This window comes from Triturus cristatus, chromosome 2_1, assembly GCF_964204655.1.
Source record: "Triturus cristatus chromosome 2_1, aTriCri1.1, whole genome shotgun sequence".
NCBI classification, from domain to species: Eukaryota; Metazoa; Chordata; class Amphibia; order Caudata; family Salamandridae; genus Triturus; species Triturus cristatus.
This window is the reverse complement of record NC_140581.1, coordinates 630,159,861-630,182,658: the sequence shown is the minus strand read 5'-3', so window position 1 is coordinate 630,182,658 and position 22,798 is coordinate 630,159,861. Positions and strand designations below refer to the sequence as shown.

The 22,798-nt window shown below is 44.1% G+C and overlaps 1 protein-coding gene across 9 annotated transcripts in view; it reads right to left on the bottom strand.

Moving 5' to 3' along the window:
• Positions 1 to 22,798, bottom strand: part of PAM (peptidylglycine alpha-amidating monooxygenase) — a 1,234,044-nt gene that overhangs the window by 255,155 nt on the left and 956,091 nt on the right. For 2 of the 9 annotated variants that reach the window (XM_085632556.1, XM_085632557.1), the window contains exon 16: positions 12,455 to 12,778. The exons of the other annotated variants lie outside the window; for them this stretch is intronic. In XM_085632556.1, coding sequence (XP_085488682.1) covers positions 12,455 to 12,778 — 324 coding nt within the window. The remainder of the gene's footprint in view (positions 1 to 12,454; positions 12,779 to 22,798) is intronic. 9 annotated transcript variants of the gene reach the window in all.

Sequence of the window (22,798 nt, the reverse complement as noted above, 5' to 3'; positions counted from 1 at the left end):
GCGCAATGGACAGTGCTTTCTGCTTCTTCAAACAACCTACGCCGCTGATGAAGGGTTTTTATTTCCTGAACCGCGTCCGGCGTTTGAACTTTTGACGTTTATTCTGTACAGGGGGTCTGTCAGCAAGGTGCCGAACTTTAATAAACATAAGCGGATGATTACAACTTCCAGTGGCCTTTGTACAAATTGGGTTCCTGCTCTTGTGGAGATATATATATATATATATATATCGCTCTCTCTCTATATATATATATATATATATATATATATATATATATATATATATATATATATATATATATATATATATATATATATTTGTAACTATTGTGATTTGGAAGATGGGATCTAACTTTTACAATTTAGCATGAAAATACTCAATTGGGTCAGTTATTAATTGGTCCGTTAACTAATTCTGGAGTAGCTCAAAAGACACTTTAGCATCCACTTTATGGAATGTATCTTGTGAGAGACTTTTCTGCCATTTATTTTAGTATAATGATCATGTCTAAGAGATTAAATCAATAATTACTAAAAGTGCTTTATGAACACTTAACAAACATTCAAAAACTCATAATCAGAGTGGTCATCTCATAGGAACAGAATAAATACTGAAAGTTTTAAACAGCAACCTTGATTATTTCAATTTGGAAGGCCTGGTATAGCTCCATTCAATATTCACTTTAATGCAGCTAGATTCGGTCTTTCAGACGATTGTAGCAATAATTTGCTTCTCTTATCACATCTAACATTAGTCAAGGGAGGAGAGTCGAGGCCTCAATATTCATCGGACTCACATAATCCTGAAAGAGAGTCTTATCAAAAAGTTGACGATAGAGGGACCGTGTGATAAGTAGACATTAAAAACAATGATATTCCCTTTGACCAAGAAATGCATCTATTGAAAACCTTCACTCACAGAACATTCTGTAAAATCAGACAAAGATTGATATAGTCCAAATGAATAGCTGTTCTAATTAAAATATTTACAGCACAATGAGCATGGTCTTTACCAAGAGAGCGTCAAAAGAAATAAATACAATAAAATCTTCAACATTTTGAGTCAGTCAAGTTTCTTGCAGAAAAAATATATTAGACCTGAAGATAACACAGATGTCAGCAGCAAGTGCTTAATTCATTTATACTCCTGATGCCCTCTGTGCTGTAAAAGGTGCCACATGTAGAATACTTCACTACCAATTACATATTTTTTCAAGTGGGCGGAGCTATGCCGCAAGCAGAATGATGACTCCTATGAGAGCAATCCCCTGGTGCGGCTTCTCATCTGGTCTAATCATAGCCAGCCGTACTGAATTATAGAATGCTATGCATAGCAGTTGCAGAAGACTCTGCCTGGTGATCAAGACAATGCCCAATTGAAGAGAAGATGAATCCTACTGGTGAGAACTGTGCTGTCATAGACACCTACATGGAAGACTGAGTGGCCCAGCCATCCGGCCGCACTACCACCATCTGCCCAAAACCTGTATATGCCTGTTAAGTCTCGTAAGACACCCGTGAGGTGCTGCTGCTGTGCCCCAAGCTGACAAGCTTCCTCCTCTGCCACAATACCGTATAGGGCACTAAAAGGAGAGTGGCTCTCTCTCAGTGGCATGCCGGGCCTGAGGGCAGCCAATGGCAGCCTTTGGAGAGGTGGCTGTCACAGGGGGCTGCCACACCTGAGAGCAGACATTTTGGATTGGGGAAGACGCAAGACTTGTCAGGGCACATCCGAAGTGATCACAGGGAGCATCATCACTGTGGCACCATTGGCATACCAGCAACCGCATGGGGATATGCTGCAACCTGATGGACTACCACATAGACAAACATTTCTTCTGGGCAATCACTGTGATCTCTACTATCAGTAGTGTGACCCGACAGAAGTTGCATGTAGGTTGGAACTCTGTTTCAATAGAGATCACTATGAAATTGTATCACCATTCTTTAATTTAGTAAATCCTTGAGGGGACAGACTACCCCAATTTCAGCATTACTTGCTTCTCATCGTTTTGTTAGCTTGCTTGACTTTCCTGACGTGCTTAACGTCATAGACCTAATCCCAGACTAGCCCGAACATGTAGGGTCAGGCAAAATCTATCTACGGCTAGTACAACACTTTGCTTGTCCTTATTTTTGCTGGTCCCCACTCTTCACAACGACAAATGCCTGGAAACAAGGCATCCAGACAACTAAGTTTCTTCAAAATGGTTGCCCCAGGAAACAAATCACTGACATCAGCAACATGTCTACACATGCAGTGACACTAGGCTCCATCAAACAAATCTGGCACACTGTCAGGGAAAACAGTGACCTATTTTTTAACCCTTTGGCGTCATCAGCTCTCTTACATGATAACCAAAACATTGTGAATATAACCCCTCATAAAAAAGATGGCTGGACTCTGTTTTGGCATTGACACGACGGTGTTTGCCGAGACATTGGAAGACATCTCTTGTCCCCATCCACGGGGAATGGATGGATGCGATGGCTATAATCTAACTGACTTCAAAAAACAACTATTCTAAAGTCTCAATGAGTAGGTCGCCATTTTTTATGCCATGTGGGGTACATTCCTTTCTTAGAATCCAGGCTAACGACTCCCTTCTCCATGTGTATAGTGGCTATGATCTCTGAAAGACGATTACTGCGACATTTTTTAACATGTTTTAATAAGATAATATATCATGACATACCCATGATGTGTGCTGGTTTATATGGCCCTGAAGTCTGTTTTCCTTTATTTCAACAAGAGTACTAGAAAAGTCTCTGGACGTTGTTGATAACTGCAAGTTTGTTAATCATTCAATGTGTTCTACTTTTCTCTGTCCGGACTGTCACTGGGTGCATTTATATCTTACAAGCATCTATATTTATATTATTATGTCCAACTGATTGCTAATACGTTTTCTATAATTCCAAAAAATACCTAAACACAAAAGTATTGCCAAGCTGTGGACCTTCGCTTTGAACATTTTGGAGGTACTTAAGCTTATTTACAGATGAAAGGTCATTTCGTTTGTTAACATTTCCTGCAGGTCTAAAATTCCTTCAATGACTGGTCTGCATGTCCCTATAAGTTGTCCTATAAAGAGTGAAAATTCCTACATGTCACCAGAAGTCTTGCGATTGCTATCAAATGCTTGGAAGTCCTACAGACAAAGCCTAGAAGCTTTGGTGTCCAGTCCTTATGACCCAGTTGGAATGTAAGGATTCACAAGACCATCTTCTGAGATGTCTTGAGGCAACAGCAGAACTACTTCTTAAAGCCAGAAGCCATTAGTTCTAAGCACTGTGCCCGGGGTATGTAGACTTTTTGCTGGTGTCACCACGTCCTCCAGTTGTTCTGCAATAACACCAGCGCTCAACTTCTAGGAGGAGTGCAGTGAGAAGACAGCAAGGAGCAGTGGGCTGCATTATGTACACAAAATATGGGAGGGCCCGTCATCGGGGGCCTTTCTGTATAAAAACACCCCTCAAGTCAAAATAGAGCCAGTTTGCAATGGAGGTGGGAACCAGGAGCTCATTAGGGCTTCATTGGTGGGCATGGAGCCACCTCGTATACTCTGCCGGTGTTGCCAGCTGCTCTTCCCTGAGGGTATAGAAGAGGTGCAAGAAATGGCTACATGCTTATGCTAAACAAAATACTAAAAGAAGTGGGCAGATGAGGGATGAAGCACCTTATTCTTTTTATTTTTTTTAGTTTTTTAAACTTTAAGTCAGAAATTTCAACTGTGAGGAACTTACTGGATGTTGATTCCAGCAGTGATTTCTCGGTGATGAAAATTCCTAGAACCTCATCCCAGGACAATGTATCAGTTGGACGACACCACAAAGCTCTTATTACCAACTGAAGTACTGTGCATGAGTTAATGATTTGATGGTGTATTACTATGAAAACGAAGGGCCTTATTTAGAGCTTGGCAAATTCAAACATTCACCCAAAAGTGGCCGATGTCCGGTCAGTCATTTTAAGGGTGCATGGATTTCAATGCCATTCTAAATATAACAGATTGGACACTTGACACTTTCGGGTGGATATCCCACTCTATTAAACTCCAGATAAGGCCCTAAGTCCCGAAATGTGCATAAGGACCATAAATGTGATCTAGAAGAACCCACTGAGGCCAGTAAGACCTTATTAAATATATTTTATAGACATAATAATCAGAGGCATTCTCATTCCCACTATCAACTGACTTGGGCATACTAACACACTGATCAGAGAAACTCAAATCCTGCCTGCAGAATATTTTTCACTTTCATAAACCCTCATCTCAAGCTCCCACAGGGATAATTCTATGTAGTAGAACCCTCTTCAGATACCGCATGGCATTTGCTAACACTGTAAGCATTCAATTTTTCTCTGGAAAAAAGCAAAGCTGGTTTTCCAGCTATGTACATCAGAGGCACCATTTGGTGCCGGGCGCTTTTCCGTACCTGGGCTCCAGTTCAGCCTATTAGAGCCTTTGGTCATCGCCTGAGGCCTGTTCCTGGTCAAATTAAATAAAGTCCAAGAAACAAAAGACTGAAGATAATGTTCCCCCTACCTGAAGCCAACACCAATGAGACCCCTTTGTGGCCTGTCATGCCCATTGTTCTCAATAAGGCTAAACTGACCCTGCAGGATAAGTAGAATTTATCAGCATTTTATATCGCTATATGTTTTAACTAGTCTCTATGTAAAAGCTCATATACTTTTCCCAAAGAGTAACTACAAAACGGTCTATCTTTATCTGTATTTCTCCTATTTTTGTCCTGAAAGATTTGGTGGTAGGATTAACCTTTAACTGGACGTTAAGCTCCAGCTCTTGCCTATATTGTGTTGTTCCTGATTCCTCCACACCCCAGCACCTCTGGCGATGTAGGTCTTCAACCCCATTAAACTATATAAAAGGAGAACCATGGAAGCTGGGGGAGCCTCTGGATTACTCCCGTGCATGCACAGCTGGGTTTAATGTTTTGTGGAACGTAAGAGATACCCAGAGCTTTAAGAAGGATGGAAAAAAGTGCAGGGTGCTGTTATCTAAAAGAAATGTGACCTGTGTAATGTGTGTGGTTCAAACCCAAACTAGATTTCTGTGATTGCTGTAGTGTGCCACCCAATTGGTATTTTGGTTCCTCTGTGCTTTCTGGTATATTTTCCAGTCATATGTCACAACAACTGACACACACAGAAAACCAGGCAGGACTATTAGCTGCGTCGGTGGTTATTAGCTGTTTAAGATAAATGAGTAACACCAATGATTTTATTGTAAATAATATTGAAAGTCTTTCAATTCTGAAATTGTGTGTGTGAGAAGTTGGCCTGGTATATGCTGTCCACTAGTTATAGTGGGCACCTTGCACCAGTCCAAACGACCCTTATTGATGATTAGGTTAAAGACAACCTTTATTGAAGTCTATCCTAGTGGTAGCTATGGACAGCAGCCTTCAGGCTAAGTCTCGAAGGAATGTAAAGCAGCTTGGTTTACCAGATTATAAGCTCCCGAATGACCAAATGAAAGGAGAACCACACAAGGTATATATAAAATATATGTATTTATCACTAAACACTCTCTACTAACCTCTTTATGAGATTAGAGAACAAGATACACAATATGAATACACTAGAACGACAGAAAATAGCACAATACACAGTGGGCTCCAGGGGGTAACCAAACCATATACTAAGAAAGTGGTATAACAACCACGACTTGACTAGACACAGTGCCTAGAGCACGCAGAATCGCTGGAACCCCAAGGAACCAGCCACGGTAGTGACACAGGGGACCCACGGGGGACGCGTGCAGTGTGAGAACACAGCTGCGAGGTCTGTATAATCCTATGGGATAGTCACAGTTGGAATTTTAAAGATTAAGGACACTTAGGAGAGGACTTTGAGCAAACCCTTTCAAACTTAGGAGGTTCTAAGGCCAGCACCCATGTGAGCACTGGAGTACTCGTGTTACCTAACCCAGGGAAGCCGGGTGCATAGGTGCCAAATGGTGTCGGGAATCTTCGTCGTTTTCAATGGCGTGATCCTTCAAAGTGCTGCTGCCGGGACGATGAAAAATGTCTGGTGTGATCCAAACCTGGATCGGAGCAGAGAAGAACCTAGTGTTTCAGGTGCGAAGAGGTGAAGCTTGACTCTGCAGCCACGGGGACCAGGAGACGTCAACTACAACCAAAGTCCGTAGGCAAGCTGTCCCACGAAGGATGTCGAGTGTTGGGTGGTCAGTGTCCGGTTTGGAGACCAACAAGCCTTGGCAACTGCAACCCACGCGGTCAGAGAAAAGATGCTTCGGTGTGGACCAGCAAGGTCCTGGGGACTCCTCAAGCAATGGAGAGTCAGGGCACGTCTGGAGCAACCAGGAAACCACACTGTAAGTTAAAGTTCCCTTCTCAGGGGCCCAAAGATCGACGGACCAGGGATCGCGAAGGGATATCGAGAGGAATCACAAAATACCAGCCCACGGAACACTCGTGGAGTGTAGCCCGGTAATCTTCGGTGGAATCACTGCTCGGGGTCTGGACTACAAGTAGCCCAAAGCACAGCCTCAGGGATCGCCAAAAAGCATATGCTGCTGCAAATGTGCACGGTGTCCAGGGGTACGGGTTGCACGGTCCCCACGAGGGCTGCGGGTCTCAGGTTTGCTGAGAGCACTAGTCGACCTCGGGGAAGCTTGGGAACCCACCTCCTGTGTTGCAAAATCTTCGGAGTCCTTCAGGAGCTGCGTAGATGCAAACTGGTCAGATGCGTTTCAGGTGCCTGCATTGCAGGGGAGTAAGTCCTTTACTTCAAGGGATATTCTTCGGTCATCGAACGTAGTGTAGATAGTTGAAGTACTTGGTTTCTATAGCAGAGTTTCGTCCAGGTAAATCTAAAGTCCTGTAGCCAGGGGTTCCTACTTTATTCCCAAGGAAAATGTGGGACATACTCTGGGACCCACCTATGGGAGGGTCAGAACAGAGGGGCTGGCTACACCCATGTCCTTTGTCCAGTTTCGTGACTGAGCAGGGGCTGATAGCCCCTGCAACCGGTTTGAGCTGGACTATGCACAGGGACACCAAATATGCCCCCAGTGCAGACATCAAAGCACTCTCAGAGTGCACCCACCCAGCCCCAATACAATAAAGCCTGTCTGGGAGGTGGTCACACCTCCCTGTGACTGGAAACCTATTGTCCAGCCGTCCCCTGCCGGAGTTTCGTCTAGCAGCAGGAGGGCAGACTCGTGTCTGTGGCTGGCAGCATCCATTTTGTGATGCCAGGGTTTGTAAAGCTGGTACCGGGTGTACTGGTGCGGTCATATTTTTCCCTCTAGTAGGGTGGAATCATACCTTCCACACCAGGTACTGGTGTTTGACACCAAACACGACATGTTTCCATGCAGCCGCTTTAAAGTTATACCAAAGGGGACGATGGACGGAGCGTTTGAGCAAATCAAACACTCACCCCCAGTCAACTGATCTGGGTTTAATCCATCATTCGTTAGCTCACTCCACCACCCCAGTTCAGACATGACCATATGCAAATTAGTCTGACCCTGTGCCCCATGGGAACAGTCCAGCCCGAACTGCCAAGCCATGTCTTCCCTGGACTGGAAACAAGCATCCTGGGACCGGTTTCGGGTTCATAACCCTCATCAGCCAGGCTATCTTGAATCCAGTGGCAAAGTGAGCAAGGGACCCACGTCTGACCATACCCTGCCAACTTAAGGCAAACAAAGCGATACCAAAGGGGATGATGGACGGAGCGTTTGAGCAAATCAAACACTCACCCCCAGTCAACTGATCTGGGTTTAATCCATCATCATTCTTTAGCTCACTCCACCACCCCAGTTCAGACATGGCCATATGCAAATCAGTCTGACCCTGTGCCTCATGGGAACAGTCCAGCCCGTACTGCCAATCCATGTCTTCCCTGGACCAGAAACAAGCATCCTGGGACCGGTTTCGGGTTCAAAAAGTTAGCATCTACCGTGAGGTTATAATGCACTTAAGAGTATATGGTTGGCTGCATCGCAAACAACCCCGGAATAGGAGGTTCCGAAGGCTGCAGAGGGGCTCTGCTCATGCAGGTGCACCCTCTCACATAAAACCCAGCACCCTGCCTTCAGGATTGATAAGGCCTGCCATAGGGGTGGCTGATAGGTTTACATGTGCAGTGATATGGACAGATATAGTGAACCTATATCACAGTAAGGAGTGCATGCACCACCTTACACAGGCTACTGTAGCAGACCTGTTGTGTCATTTTGAATGGTCTCCCAGGGGTGGCATAATACATGCTGCAGCCCCTGAGTTGGTAGTTGTATTTGTTCTTTCGTATATTAGTAGTGTAAGATAAAACACTGGCCACAGCTGATGGGTACGTCTAGTTTGGATTTTAATTGGCTGGATAGGGGATCCTCAGATTTTTCTCTGACTAAGTGTACATTTGCCACTACCTTACCGCATTTCCGTTTAACTGCAAGTGTGCTGTTTATTCAATATGCACGGTAGTTTGCCTTTTATGTTCCTTGATATATTTCATGTCACTATGCTAGTTTGTTTTAAAACGTATGTTTATGTAATCATTGTCATTACTCCTGATAATACCTGGCTAATCTTAGGTATGTCACCAATTACGCAGTTTAGATTGAGACTTATGCAACTACTATATCTTACTCTTGCAGATGCAGTTATCACGCTCTCTCCCTAATGAGCCCCGGTGCCTACTTTCGCTTTGATTTGGCCTCTCAGGTTAATTACAGGATTTTGTTTTCCACATAATTTTTAGATTTTTCTGTCTCTTCTGAGACAAATATCCCTAATTCTTCTCCCATTGTACCTTAGGTGCCTTAACCCCCCCACACAGTCCTGAGGAAGACCCCCCTGTAAGGTGGACAGTTACCTACTTATCCTTGGGGTCGAAACATCGACACGATTACCTTATGCCAGCTCTAAACAACGGATATTCTTGTACTGGGTTTTATCAAACTGCATGGCTATATGTTAATTATATGACTATCCATGTAACGGTGGCTTATCTTATTAAATTAGCCCGTTTTGTATATTGTACTTTAACCCTCTGAATTGCACCAATTCTTTTGTCCCTCCATAAACACTCCATTTCCGCACAATTCACCTTTATCCCCTTACCCCCATTTTTTCTCTCCTTCTGGGCACATTCCTAATAATAATTAATGTATTCTTCGATAACATTTGCTGAAAATGAGGGTGTGATTAAATAACACTTCTCAGTTCATTGTTGTTTGTATGTTACTTTGATGTGTTGCTAGTTTCTTCTTTTATGTCAAAATAGTGCTTACTGGGACCACTTTCTATTGTACTGTACTTTACCCAGGTCCCAGTACCATTGGGTCTACCCTTTATGTAACACAGCCCCTGAGAGGCCTCTGGGGTACCTATGCCCTAGGTACATAGTATACCATATACTAGGGACTTATAAGGGTACCCCAGAATCGAATCTGAAGTGTATCTAAAGTACATGAACAACCAATTTAGGGAGAAAGCCGATAGACTGGGGTCCTGATTAGCAGGATCCCAGGCAAACTAAGTCGAAAACCAGCAAAACACCAAACAATGGGGGTAACAATGCAGTCAGATTCCACCTTCCTACAGTGAGAGAGTGAATTAAATGTTACTGAGATCTGTGCAAGGAGTAGTGGTCTTCAGAGTTCACCAGGCACCCACTCACCTGTAAGCACTGCATTTTCTTTTACTTTTGCTTAGTCAGTATTCTGACTACTGCATACCTCCTTCACACACACCACTGTTCTGTGCATTGCACTGAGAGGCCAAGGATAGGATCAGTAGTGTAGCTAGACCTTAGTCCGCCTGTGGCAGCCCCTTCTTTTGCCGCCCACGGCGACCAAATGCACGAGCACTGGGGCAATTCCTGCGGCCGCTGTGAGGCCACCGGCCCCAAAACTTGTGCTGCCTGGGAAGGACCACCCCTCCGCCCCCCTTCCTATGCCACTGGATTGGGTGGCCATGTATTCTGGACACCTTTTGACACACTAACACGCACTGTGAGAAACTCGCACTGCCTGCTCCAGAGCTCTCCATTGTGGTCCATTATAAACACCTGGAGGCAACTCAGTTCAAAGCATGCGCTACACAAGAGTAATATGCTACACACAAAAAATACAGAAACATAACATCCTGGAAATAGTTACCACTCCTAGGAAATGCAATATTTAGGGCTCGAGTCGGGGTACCACGTGGGTGGACGGCATCCCCCCACTTATTTTACCAGGAGCTCGATAACTGGAGCAAATGGAGCCACACATTCACTCTTTGGCCTCTCTGGGGCGATATCGGAGTTCATTCAGAACGCTGCTCACGCGCTGGCTTCTCTGATGCAATCGCATCTGAGGGGAGGCAATGAGTCTGATGGTGCAAGCCACCTTTCGTGACGTCACTTCCTGTCGTGACGTCAGCCTCCCCCCACTTCTTTTTTTTTGGGACTTGTGCCCTGGCAATATTAGGTAAAACGTGAAATATAAACAGGAACTAAATCAGAATACGTTTGTTTACTTTCAGTGTTCAAAAATCGATCAGTGTTTTGGGCAGAAATGTTACTCACATGCCTTTCAATGGCCATTTTTAATGACTAGAGTGTCAGACCCAGAGGGACCGGACCCACTTAAAGCCCTGGATAGACCAAGTTGAGCCACTAGTCCGCCATCTAGGTCTACTCTGCCAGTGACATCCTCATATACACAGTTGACTGATGACCACAGAGCTGTACATTGGCGTTCGCTATAGATCATTATACGTTTTCTTATTCCAGTTGAGCTATAATCCGAGTAACTAGCGCGTGGAAGGTGATCTATCGAGTTGTAGGCACTGTACCTTCATGTCGGAAAAGAATATCACTACGTATTTGAAATGCAAGCTTTTCACTTCCATTTGATGCTCCGGAGCTATCATTTACAATGGTTTTCCACAGGTCCACGCCTCATACACTATTTAAAACGACATGCCGAAATTGTCTCATTACAGAAAAGACTGCAGTCAGTCAGTCAGGCTTGTACCGAGGAGAAACAATGCCTTAATGTTTCAAACGGCGAACAAATAACAGTCATCAGGGCAATGAATAATTTATAGCAGCTGCTGAAGATGCATTTGGAAACGTCAGGTCGGCTGCGTGTGACGAGGAGGCAGCTCGCGCTGTTGCGCACGCACCAGCGATTGGTTGCCAGGGGCGGTTATCAGTAACTCCTCGAAGGGCAATCTTCACAGGAGGTATCAGCAGGCCTCCCACATTAGCAAGTAAAATGAAACCCAATCGATATGACTGAGGCCACCAAGCAATTAAAATTACAAATGGCGGCGCTGGAGCAGGTGGGGGCCGCGTGATGACCTTTCTATTGAAGCGGCCAATGGTGGCTTGAAATAATGAGGGCTCTAATGACCAGCGACTGCCCGGAGGGTGATCACTTCCCAATAACACCATTACTCGCATTGGAACAGAAAGTGCAATATCTTTGTATGATCTTCTGCGTTTCACAACAAAACTATTTTTTTGTAAAGTGTTATCGATGCAATGGTGTGTGGGCCGTGATCTGAATTACACGCACCCATATATTCAGTACAGCTTATAACCTGGCGCACGCATCTTTCTTCACTTCCATTTTGAATGCGTGTGTCTTTTATCGCGAATGTGCGGCCTCGTAACCAGAGAGGAGAGTACATCATTTTTTATAGCATTTTTTTTTTTTACATCAAAGCCGTCATAAGATTTAACTGTGCCATAAAATATTATCATTTCACGCGCCTGTTCACTTTTTCATTTAGAATAGCTCACTCTTAAATGCCTTCTGAAAACACACCAATACATGTAATATTTGTATGCTCTTATACGTTTTCCACGTCCAAAGCTCAGCGGTGAAACGGTCTAGATGAAGAGGAAGCAGTAATGACGTGCAATGATGGCAGACCGTTCAGAGGGGTGAAAGGTTCTAGGTGAAGCAGTACAATTCATTGATAGCAGGCCCTTCAGAGGGATGAAAGGTCCTAGAGGAAGTACTATTGACTAATTACTTGATGATAGGGAATTCAGAGGGGTGAAAGGTCTACGTGAGGTAGTATTGAAAGGCGTTGATAGCAGATCCTTCAGACGAATGAAAGGTTCTAGATGAAAAGGTAAAGAAAAAAATATGAAATGACCCGCAGAGCGGTGAAAGGGTCTTGTTGAGCAGTAATGATAAATGGATTGATGTCAGGCACTCCTGAGTGGTGAAAGGTTTTCAGTAACATGGTAATGAATGCAGTGACGGCATAGTCCTCAGGGTGGTGAAATGCTCTAGGTGAAACGGTGATGATGGACACGTTGAATGCAGGCCCTTCAGAGAGGTGAACATTTTAGGTTAAGCGAGTACACTGATGGCATGCCCTCCAGACTGGACACGTGTGTCCAGATCACTCATTTACATTCCATGTAAGAAAGGATACCCTAACCCACCTCCTGGATGCTCCGTCTCCCAGATGTCCCTTGCGTGGGGCTGCAGCTCTTGCTGTAACTGGGAGAGCTTGTTCCCCGGTGGCCGCAAGGTGGACTCTAGCCTATGGAATTTGTGAATTCGATCTCTGACCAGAATGGCATTGGCTCTCTCCCCGGGGTCTGCCACCCCTCTGGCCTCAGACCAACCAGGATCTTTCTTTTGGACCACATTGGCAATCTGGGCCACTAGGTCAGAATCTGCCCTTTCTGTCGGGTTATATTTGTGCACATGGACAACGTCTTCCCTTTCTCCTAGCAGCTTGGAAATGAGAGAATAGAATTTGCCTGCAAAGAAAAGAGAAGAGAGAAAGACAGGAAGGAAAAGACAGATTATGCAAAGAAGTAGGGAACATATTTGATGATTAGCACTAAATGTTAAAATATCCACAAAATACATAATTACAGAGCATTCTTTGGGTGACTATATAGACGCGGTCATCTTAGTTATGCATACTAGTTTACTCCAGTGTGCCAATGTGGGAGAAATGACAACCTGTGGTGGTTTGATACTGAACTGAAGTCCTGCTGTTGAAGCATGAATGGTGGTCTGGAGTTAACGATGGAGCTTAAGAGGAAAAAAAGCCTGGAATCATCAGTCTAAAGCAGAGTCATGGTAACCATGTAAGAGTGTTTCAGAGAACAAAATGAGTGTATATGACAGCACTGCATGGAAGGCCGAGTACTCTGTGAGCACCAAAGGGACTAACAGCCTACATCTACGGCTGCCTGATGCTGGCTTCTGCTAATATCAAAAACATGAAAAACCGAATACAGCAAAAACGTGAGCGCTGGGTGTGATATTTATCTTTTTTTATGGTGTTACTAGTAATATTAAGTAGATTTTCTAATGAAAAAGCTCTATTGTGAATACATCAATGGAGGATATTAACACGAGTCGGCATGAAATATGGAAGAGAAGCTGTTTCCACCACCCCGAGGCAAGCACAGCCAAGGACTAATTACAGGCGGCTACTCGCGCGATTTTGCCAATTGCTGCAAACACACGCGGGAGGGTGACATCCTCCCACCCACTGAGGGAGACAACATACTAGATAGGCAGCTTGTTTACCCATCACCTATCTTGTTCGTCATGTTGTAAAGGCATATGTGCTGGCTTTAACATTCCAGGCTGATGCCCTGGTCAGTATATTACCAACGCTAACTTTAATCTGAGCCAGTAGACAACAGATATTCACAGGCTCCAAAGAGATGAGTTTACTTCCAGTTGAATCCTTTAGTAACAGGGAGCTGCATTATCAATGGGCTACCTAACCTTTGTGTGTTCTCTGTGGCGCACCCTTCCCACTCCACACCACATTAAATAGGGGAATGTTTGGGTGTTTAGGGTAAGGATGGACGTAAAGGCCAGAGCTGCCGACTTCGGAGCTGGGGATCCAGTTTCAAGTCTCAGCGTCGGCTCAACATCCTGTGATTTTGGGCAAAATCACTTAATCTCCCCATGCCTATGGACAGCACCTGGAGACGCTCATGGGTGATAAGCCACGCTATACAAATCTGAGTATTATTATTGTTTATTATTAATATTGTGTCCTTCAGTGCCATATTTAAAAAAAATACTCCAATTTTTCCTGCCAATGGTTTTAGGTGTGCACATTATATTTAGAATCCACTGGGAGGAGATATAAAAATTCACAAAGGGTTTGGTTTAGAATGTGTTTGTGCACCCGAGTTTGGTTAAGATACACGAATAAATACATTTGTGGGAGGAAAGTGTCAATCCTGATTCTCAATTAGGATTGATAGTTTCACCTTCAACTTCCATCAGTGGGACAGAAGTTCAACATTTACAAAGTTGCGATAAGGGAGGAGTTTGCAGGCACAGCTGAGAATCGCTACCTGTAAATGTAGATTGAACTCATGCGTCATACCTTTGTAGCCATTTGCTGATTATTTGCAATTAGTATCTTACCACTGAAAAGCTGGGGGCTACTAGTACCGGTCGCCTTTTAGGCCGTGCTTGTTACCACGCCCCTCTCACTTGATCGGGCCCTTTGAACCCAAACTTACTTGGTTACTCGCTGACCCTTTCCTGGGTGCGTTTACCCACACGGCTGCTGCCGTGCCCCTGTCTGCTGCCCGAGGGGGTAGCTGCCCCCACTCTAGAATAAGCTGCGCCTCCTGGGCGGCGGCAATTCTCACCCCTGAAATGTTTGCAAATTATTATTATTATTCTTATTTGTCAGATTTGTATAGCGCATGGCTGCCCCAGCAACGGGGCATCCCAGCGTGACCCCAAACCAAGACATACGCCCAGGAGAAAGAAATGAATGAAAAGAAATGATCAAATGAAGCATCAAATGCTTTTCTAAGGTCGAAATGGGAATCAACTTGACTGCATTTAGTGGGGAGGGGACATTGTTTCTCCATAGAGAAAAGTATGTTCCCTGAGTAGAAATGAAACTGGATAAATGCATACGAGCATCACCTTTCCCTCCACAGACTTTTCCATCTGGAAACCCTGCATGCCGAACACCCATACAGGTGCACGTCTGATAAAACTGCAACTGTCGCAGTTGTAACATAATTAGTTGTAGGATTCTGCCTGAATCCAAAATATAAAAATAAATTCTCAAGACGCTGACCCTCTCCTGACAAAAGCCAAGTTAATTTTCTTATACCTAAATTAGGTACAGCAGAAAATCTGCTGACCTAGTAGATTATGCTTTATGCTAATTTTCATTTGGAAGAGAAAATGTCTGCTGATTTATATACTAGGAGAAAGGATCTCAGGATTTATGTCTGCATATATCTTTTCTGCAGTCCTAAGTTTAATTTCTGAATCAGTTCGACAGTGTCTCTACATTTCTATCAGGTTCAAATTTTGCTTTTATTTTTTTCTCTTGTCGCTACCCAAATCTGCTCTTGTGTTAACAACATCTTGACCATTCTTCTCAAGAGCTTTTACCCCCTCTACCTTGTTTTGTCTGTTAACCCATTTTAGGTCTGGATTGATAGCGTAGCTTTCGAACAGACCACCTTCTTACAATATACTTGGACTGGGCTCTGGGGCCTCCCACTTCAACCACTGGCTTGTTTTCACCAGCTTCTTTAAGCCACTGTCTTGAAACTTTGTCAATCACTTCTTGGCTCAGCCAAAATTAGTAGTTTGCTCTCACCTGTGACTTTTTCCACTTCCAATGTAGTACTCGCATTGAAGCGCATGAGGGGACATTTTCCAACTATAGGTATATCTGCTCTTCGTTTCTCCTGCTTACCACTCCCCCTTATTCTTTCCTCCAGATGCTCCATATTTCCACTTGGTGCCCCTTGTTGCCCAGCACGCCAACCCATCACTTTCTTTCACCTCCCTTCCCTTGGGCCCGTTTCCCCTGTCAACCACCCACTCTCGTTCGCCTATTATATCTCTCCCTCTTGGCTGCTCGTCATCTCCCCTATCCTTCCTCTTCCCCTTTGTGCTCCTCCATCCCCTACTCACAGCCTCTTCAAGGTCATCCCCTGCTGGTCCCTCCCAGCAGCTAATCATTTGTTTCCTATGAGGGACAGGTGGTGTATATTGAAGATTCCCTTCCTTGCCTTCAATTAGGTCATTTTTCGTTTCTCTGTCAAAAGAAGCTCAGGTGGCAAAGGAGCCTTCACTGTATTTTCTTGTTAACTTTATATCTCACAGAACATCCCTTTAATTAAGGCCGTCTTACTATCCAACGCCTTACCGTTCAATGTTTTTTTGACATAGAAACAAAAGAGGAACTGTATCTGACGCAAGAGAGTCTTCTATACAGACACCTTTTGTTTGTCAGGCTTCAATGCCATTTTTCTGTATGTGATAGCACATTCAACCAAAACCTATTCGTTTGCCAGTGCGTTTTTATTTTTCAGTTGTCATGCATTTTTTTCATATATATAACAGGAGGGTTAGTGTGCAAGGCAACAGCGTCACTATATATATATATATATATATATATATATATATATTATTATTATTATTATTTATTTTTTTAAAGGGAGAGGCACTTTTCCCATAGCCGAACGACCAAGAGAGAGAGCAGGTGGCAGCTTGCGGTTAGCATCAAGAAATGAGAATTAATCACTAGAACGTATTTTGTGTTTCTCCATCATCTGCTCCTCGCTTGCAGTTTGCCAAAGCTTTGCTCCAGGGCCCTCCACGCTCTTAAATGGCCCATGGCTGCCTCATTCTACCTGGGCTGTTTCTAACCATTCATTGGCCCCGAGACAGTGCTCCCAAGGATGGTTTATAGTTGTTCTTAAGCGAGAGGACAAAAGTGACTCAACTGAAGGTTTTCCAAGATCGCAAATGCACAAAGCTGCCGACATTCACAAAATAACGAGGGCCAGGTGTACGGAATGAACTATCTTTTTAGACAGAGTAACATGATTTTAGAGGGTCTACATAAATACACGCTAAAGGAGTGAGGGAATGGCGCGGAGCTCAGTGTGTCACACTTGTCAATGAGGGTAGAAGGCAATGGAGGCAGGAAGGAACAAGGTGAAGAAAGTTCATGAGATAAGGCCCCAGTCGAGTCATGCTATCAAGCAACTGTGTTTGGAGTATCAGTTTCACGCCGGTGAATAAACTCCATGCGCATCCCCCTAAACACCACACACAGCTGGTGGGACAATCATGTGCAATTTCAATATCGTCACAAAAACATTACCTTTAAATGCGATCCTTTTAAGGAGTCAGATATATTAGTCAAGAGGTTAATGAAAACGGGGTACCATAAGAAACTACTAGAAAGAGCACACCCCTAGGGTTACGCCGTTGCTCCACAGTATAAATAAAATGTTTTGGGCGTAATTACAGGAACATAAAAAGACAAACAGCTTCTAGGCATCTCAAAAATCCATCTTACTCTTCTGAAGGCAACTGATACAGTACTCACAGGGAGCAAACAATTGGCCATATTACCCGGATCCCATCTGTAAGCCGGCAACTTACCCACAAGGTAACGAGGAAGAAGAAGGGCGGAACCAGTGTCTAGGTCTCGCGTGAGGTGCTGTGCACTCAGTTTCCTTTGAGATGAATCATCCCACTGAATGTGCCTGCTCAACAAGGGCATGGTCACACTGAACGCCAACTTGAATCTGTTTGATTTCTGCTAACAGGATTTGCAGCCATAGCCAGTGTACTGCACTGTGGACTATTAAATGCTTAATCAGCAGGTCTGACCAAAGATGGCCAAACATTAGCCGTGCTCCGGGCAGGGTCTCCTTTTCTTTGATAGCACGACTCAGAGGCTCTGAATCGCCGCAGCATGGGATGTGGGTATTTGCTGTGATCCTTTGGGCCCACTTACGGTGGCAACTCTATGCAGACCCATCCAGACCTTCCAGGCCAAAAACTATTTGTGAAATACAATAGAAATGGTGACAATCCTCATGTGGCCATTCCTGAAATGGAGCTCAGGACATCTAGGAAGAATCAGCGCTATTCTTTGGGATAAGTACAAAGTAAAGCATAGATTTAACGGATGCTGTGATTTAACCAATTCTACAACCTGAGTGTTGTGCCAATGGAGAGCTCTCGGTGTGCAGGAGCTGGAGGAGTGACACATTTTCTTGAGGCCAGAAGATGCGAACCCGTACCATCTGGGTTTTTGGCACCTAAAACAACAACCTGGCTGGATACTGCTGCTTCGTCCATGGCACCTGAGGACTGAAATACCAGGGGACCGCGGCACCACCACAATCCGTGTGTTCTGGGAGAGCCATACCCTTACCAGAGTGTGATCTAGGGATTGGGCATTCCACCAATCAAATGGCTTGCAGCAACATGGCAGGATACAAGCATTGACAAAGCCAATAGGTTTCGCCTATGCTAGATCTATTAGTTTGGTCAATGATTTTTTAGACATGTTGCACAGTGGCATGGGTTGCTGTGCAACATGGCTCAAATAAAAAATAAATAAATATGACATGGGCAGCGTTGACCGTGTCACTGTGCTTTTTTTTCTTTACACCACTTTGCAAAACAGTCCACGCTGCTGTGTAATGTGTCTAAAAATATTAAACAACAGCAACTAACATGCACAACTGCAAGAGTTATTTAACTTTGTTTAGTGTTTTTTGTGGAGGACGGTTGGGTTGGAGGGGCGGGGCGAACCATGGGGGGAGGTAGTTAGCAGCATAACGACATGGGGAGTGGGGTGGGGTGCAAGCAACATGAGGGAGGTGTGGGGGAAGTGCAAGGGAGCAGCAACACCACCGAAGGCAGGAGAGTGTAGTGGGGTCAAGCAAAAAGAGGGAAGTGTGGGGAAGGAGTAGCAACACAATGGAGGGTGGGGGAGTGCAGAGGACAAGCAACATGATGTAGGTGTGGGGGAAGAGGGGCAGAACAGTGACAGAATGGAGAGCAGACAGGGGTTGGGATAAAAGGGCACAGTAGTAGGGAGGGACTGGAGACATATGCACTCATATAGAATGCATGCTTTTTTTAAAGTACTTGTAGCAGCATGCGACCAGTGGAAGGACACTGGCCGCAGATAGGAAACTGTACTTAGCCCATGCTCCACAGCAGGGACTAACACTTGACCCAACAATAAGTAGTAGGTGAGCAAGAGGCCGTGACTAATAGGAAGCAAGGAAACAAGAGTGACGTTGAATCCAACCAATGGAAATAATGGGCAGGCTGTAAGCCTGTTTTAAAGATTTTTGTTTTACAAAATGTTTTTCTGACTGTGCATGCAGGCTATCTAAGGCAAAACCTAAAAAGAAAGCAAAGGAGGCATGGTCTCCAGGATGAAAGAAGGAATTGTCCATTGTTGATTCTTTGTTTGACAAATGGAGACCTAGCCCGGCTTTGATCCATGAATGCTCTGCACTTGGATCTATGGGAGAAGACAAGTGCAATAGAGATTGTACTGAAGAATACTGGAGGGGTTGTCTGAGAATGTAACCCCTGGGAGTGGAAACTAGAAGAGTTGGAGAACCGGGTGACTATTTTGATGGGCACTTGGCTGAGACTGCAAGTGAGGCACGAGAGATACAATTCTTTAGGCTGTGTGCAGTGGTGGCCATAGTGAGACTGTACAAGAAAGTTGAAAACTTCAGCATCCCGAGGAAGGGCACCCACCTGAGGGAGTTCATGACAGAGACCTTCCCTGGCAAAGTGAAGAAACTAGAAACTGAACTGTTGCATCGGCAACCTGGTGATGTAAATTAAGTGGTCAAAAGACATATTGGCTTCATCCCCAGCCACAAAAGTTTGAGGCACATATCAGTGACATGGTGCTTGTGATGGCGAGGTCTGCAAACTTGATGGGCGAAATCCGGTAGACAGGAATTAAAACAAAACTGTGCTGCCGAAGGTCAGGCACCCTTTTTCCAGATCTATGTGTTGTCACAGGTCGGCTCTGCAGGGGACTTTTTTGAATGCTTGAGTTCCTGATGACCTTATTTGGGATAGGTGGTGATCAGCCTGTTATGGGGGCAGATGGGCTTCCAGGCTGTAAGGGCCAGAGGACACTCATGGGAGGGGAAAGGTGGAAGGGCGGAGGTTACATCGGTTTTCCCGTTCCCTCGAAAGGTTCAGCTTAACCATAGGGACTGCTACAGAGATTTACCTTGCTGGTAAATGTTCATTTGAAGGTAAAATGGTCTATGATGATCTTTATGTTTTTCTGAGTGAGATTTTCATCTTATGCTAGGAAGTATTTATATCAAGAAAGATGTAACGCGTGATTCAGTTTTTCTGTGTAGAGCAATAGTTTTTCTGTGTAGAGCAATAAACAGATTTAAACAAGAAATGCTTCATCTGGGACAGATCTTCCAAAAGGACCATTGACGAAATGGATGCCAACGGAAGAGCTACACATCTTAGCATTATGTGCAGCTATAGAGTGAGATGTAAAGCTGCTTTGCACTGGAAGTGCCCCTAACCCATGGCTACTCAAGAAAACGTTTGGCAAAAGATGTGTGGACAAGATGCCGCCGCCTTTTTGTTATATTGCAGAATTTCATTCATACAACAATTATTTTTGTCTTTTTCCAGTAATAGGTTAGCAAATAAAAGAGAAGAGGAGCTGGGCAATAAGTGGCCAGTTGAAACGTTTTGCCACTCTGAAACAGATTGGCACATCCGCATGATTTAATTAGAATGTTAGCAGCCCGCTTAATTATGCCACTCTGAAACCATATTTATCTGTAACTTGACACTGCAGAAAGATTAAGTCGTGCTAGAGTCACTAACGTGTTCTGTCAGGTTTACAAATTGTCTAGGCTCAATAATTTAAGACAAGCATTGGACTGCTGCCCTCGTAATAAAACCCTAGTGAAATCTTCTCCTGTCAGAAAATAATTATCAAGGTACAGAATAAGGATTGGTTTTAGCAAAATGAAGAAAACCAATTACATCTGAACACTGTGCCCGAGGATCTATCTGTGGCCAGAAATTAGACGTGTTAGAAAATGTGTCCAATGGCTGACAGCAGCATTTGCCAACAAGGCCAGGCTTGGGCAAAAGAGGGGGGTATTTAGGTGTTTTTTTCGTGCTGCAATACGGGATGCTATCGAGTGAAAAATGTAAAGAAATGAATGTTATCAAACTAGGGTGAACTGACATGAAATCACAGACATTTCTCCACTTCTACGATTCAATAGCGATGGCAGGAGGAGTCAGTTAGCAGGATGTGTTATACACTTCCATGGACCTAAAAGCAGCGACCGAACACCGTATTACTTATTTGTACACCAGGTGCTTATGGTATATGCATATAAGACAGTTGGCTGGTATGGTGAGAGAAACGAGACAACTGAAATAAAAAAATATTTCTTGAGAAAATATGGGCAATTATTATTTGGACCTTTGAGGTTGACTCTGAAGTGTGCTTAACTACAAAGGGTTAGAAAGATGTTCAATCCGATTCGTGGAAATGCAGACTGGAAAATTCTGGAATGTGAAGGCGCATAGGGATGAACAAAGTAAGATTGTGTGCAGCTTGTACAATGCCATATCAAAACAGTTATATTTTCAGAAAAAAGCATAGGAATTCTGGAAGGAGTAATGGGAACACTAATTTACTGTCTCTGGTTATTAGAACTGTCTGAACTGATGTAATTAAGTGGGTCGATTCCCAAAGAAGAAGAGCCACGTTGGTGAATTCAACATGTGTGACCGCAGTGAGAGACAGGTGGCCAAAACGGGGGCTTGTTCCAACACAGTAGTGCAACAGAGCACTACTTGCTTTAGCCAGTCTCAACAAATGTTATTGCATGCATCATCTAGATTTCCACCAACTATGGTTTACTGGGATGGGTTGGCGACTACATCACATAACAAGCATTTGCAATATAATAGGTCTCGCATTTGCGAGAGTTTGAGCTATTGGCATTTTAAATGACAATGCCTTTTATTCATGTGTTGGTTTTGAAAACAGATCAATAAAAGGCATTGTCATTTACAATGCCAATAGTTTAAACTCTCGCAAATGCGATACCTATTTATTGCATTGTAAATGCTTGTTTTAGATGTAATCATGGACTCAGGTCCAATTAACAAGAAGACAGTAAGTTTACCACAGAGAATCAAACTTGTTTCTTAAGTTACCAAGCTCTTTGTTGTTGCTAGTAAAGGGCATTTGTTGTTTTTGCCCCTTAAAACTGCAAAGCATGCTTTATTTTAAACACACAAACGGCAAAATAGGAGTCCCCACCTTATTAGAAAGAAAGCATATTATGAAGATAAAAGCATAATAATAAAAAAAAAAAATACGAACAAATACTCAGGGCTCCTTTTTAATGATAATTAACACACAATCAGTAAAGCTACACCAGTGGCGTAGCTAGTGGGGTTGGTGGGGGGGGGGGGGGGGGGGGGGAGGGGGCGATCCAGGCGTCACTGTTTTTGGGGCGGCGGTGAGCTACATGTGCAAGGTAAGTTTTTTTTCTCTTTGTTCTTGTCAGCAAATGCCTCCACCTCCCCCCTCCCGTTCTCGGCTGCTGACTGCCCACCCCCTGCCCTTGACTGCCGGCGTATTTCGCCAGCACCAACCCCACCAACCTACTCTTCAAACTAAGGGATCGCCCCAGGAGTCCAAAGCTTGGGCTACGCCACTGAACTACACACGATACCAGGTGCTCGTCCCACTGAGTTACGTTTAAATACTCACTAGCTAACACTGTGGTAGCAAATAAGTTTGTCAACGAGAGATCCCAAACTATATTTCTCTATTTATGAAGTGGGATGCGTGGAGTAGTCTACAGTTAAGCCCAACGTCATAAAGTAGCTATGCGTAGTAAGTGTGTGTGAGGCAGAGGGGCAGAGATCAGGAGCTGGGGCAAAAATAACTCTGACAAATGTCATAGAGG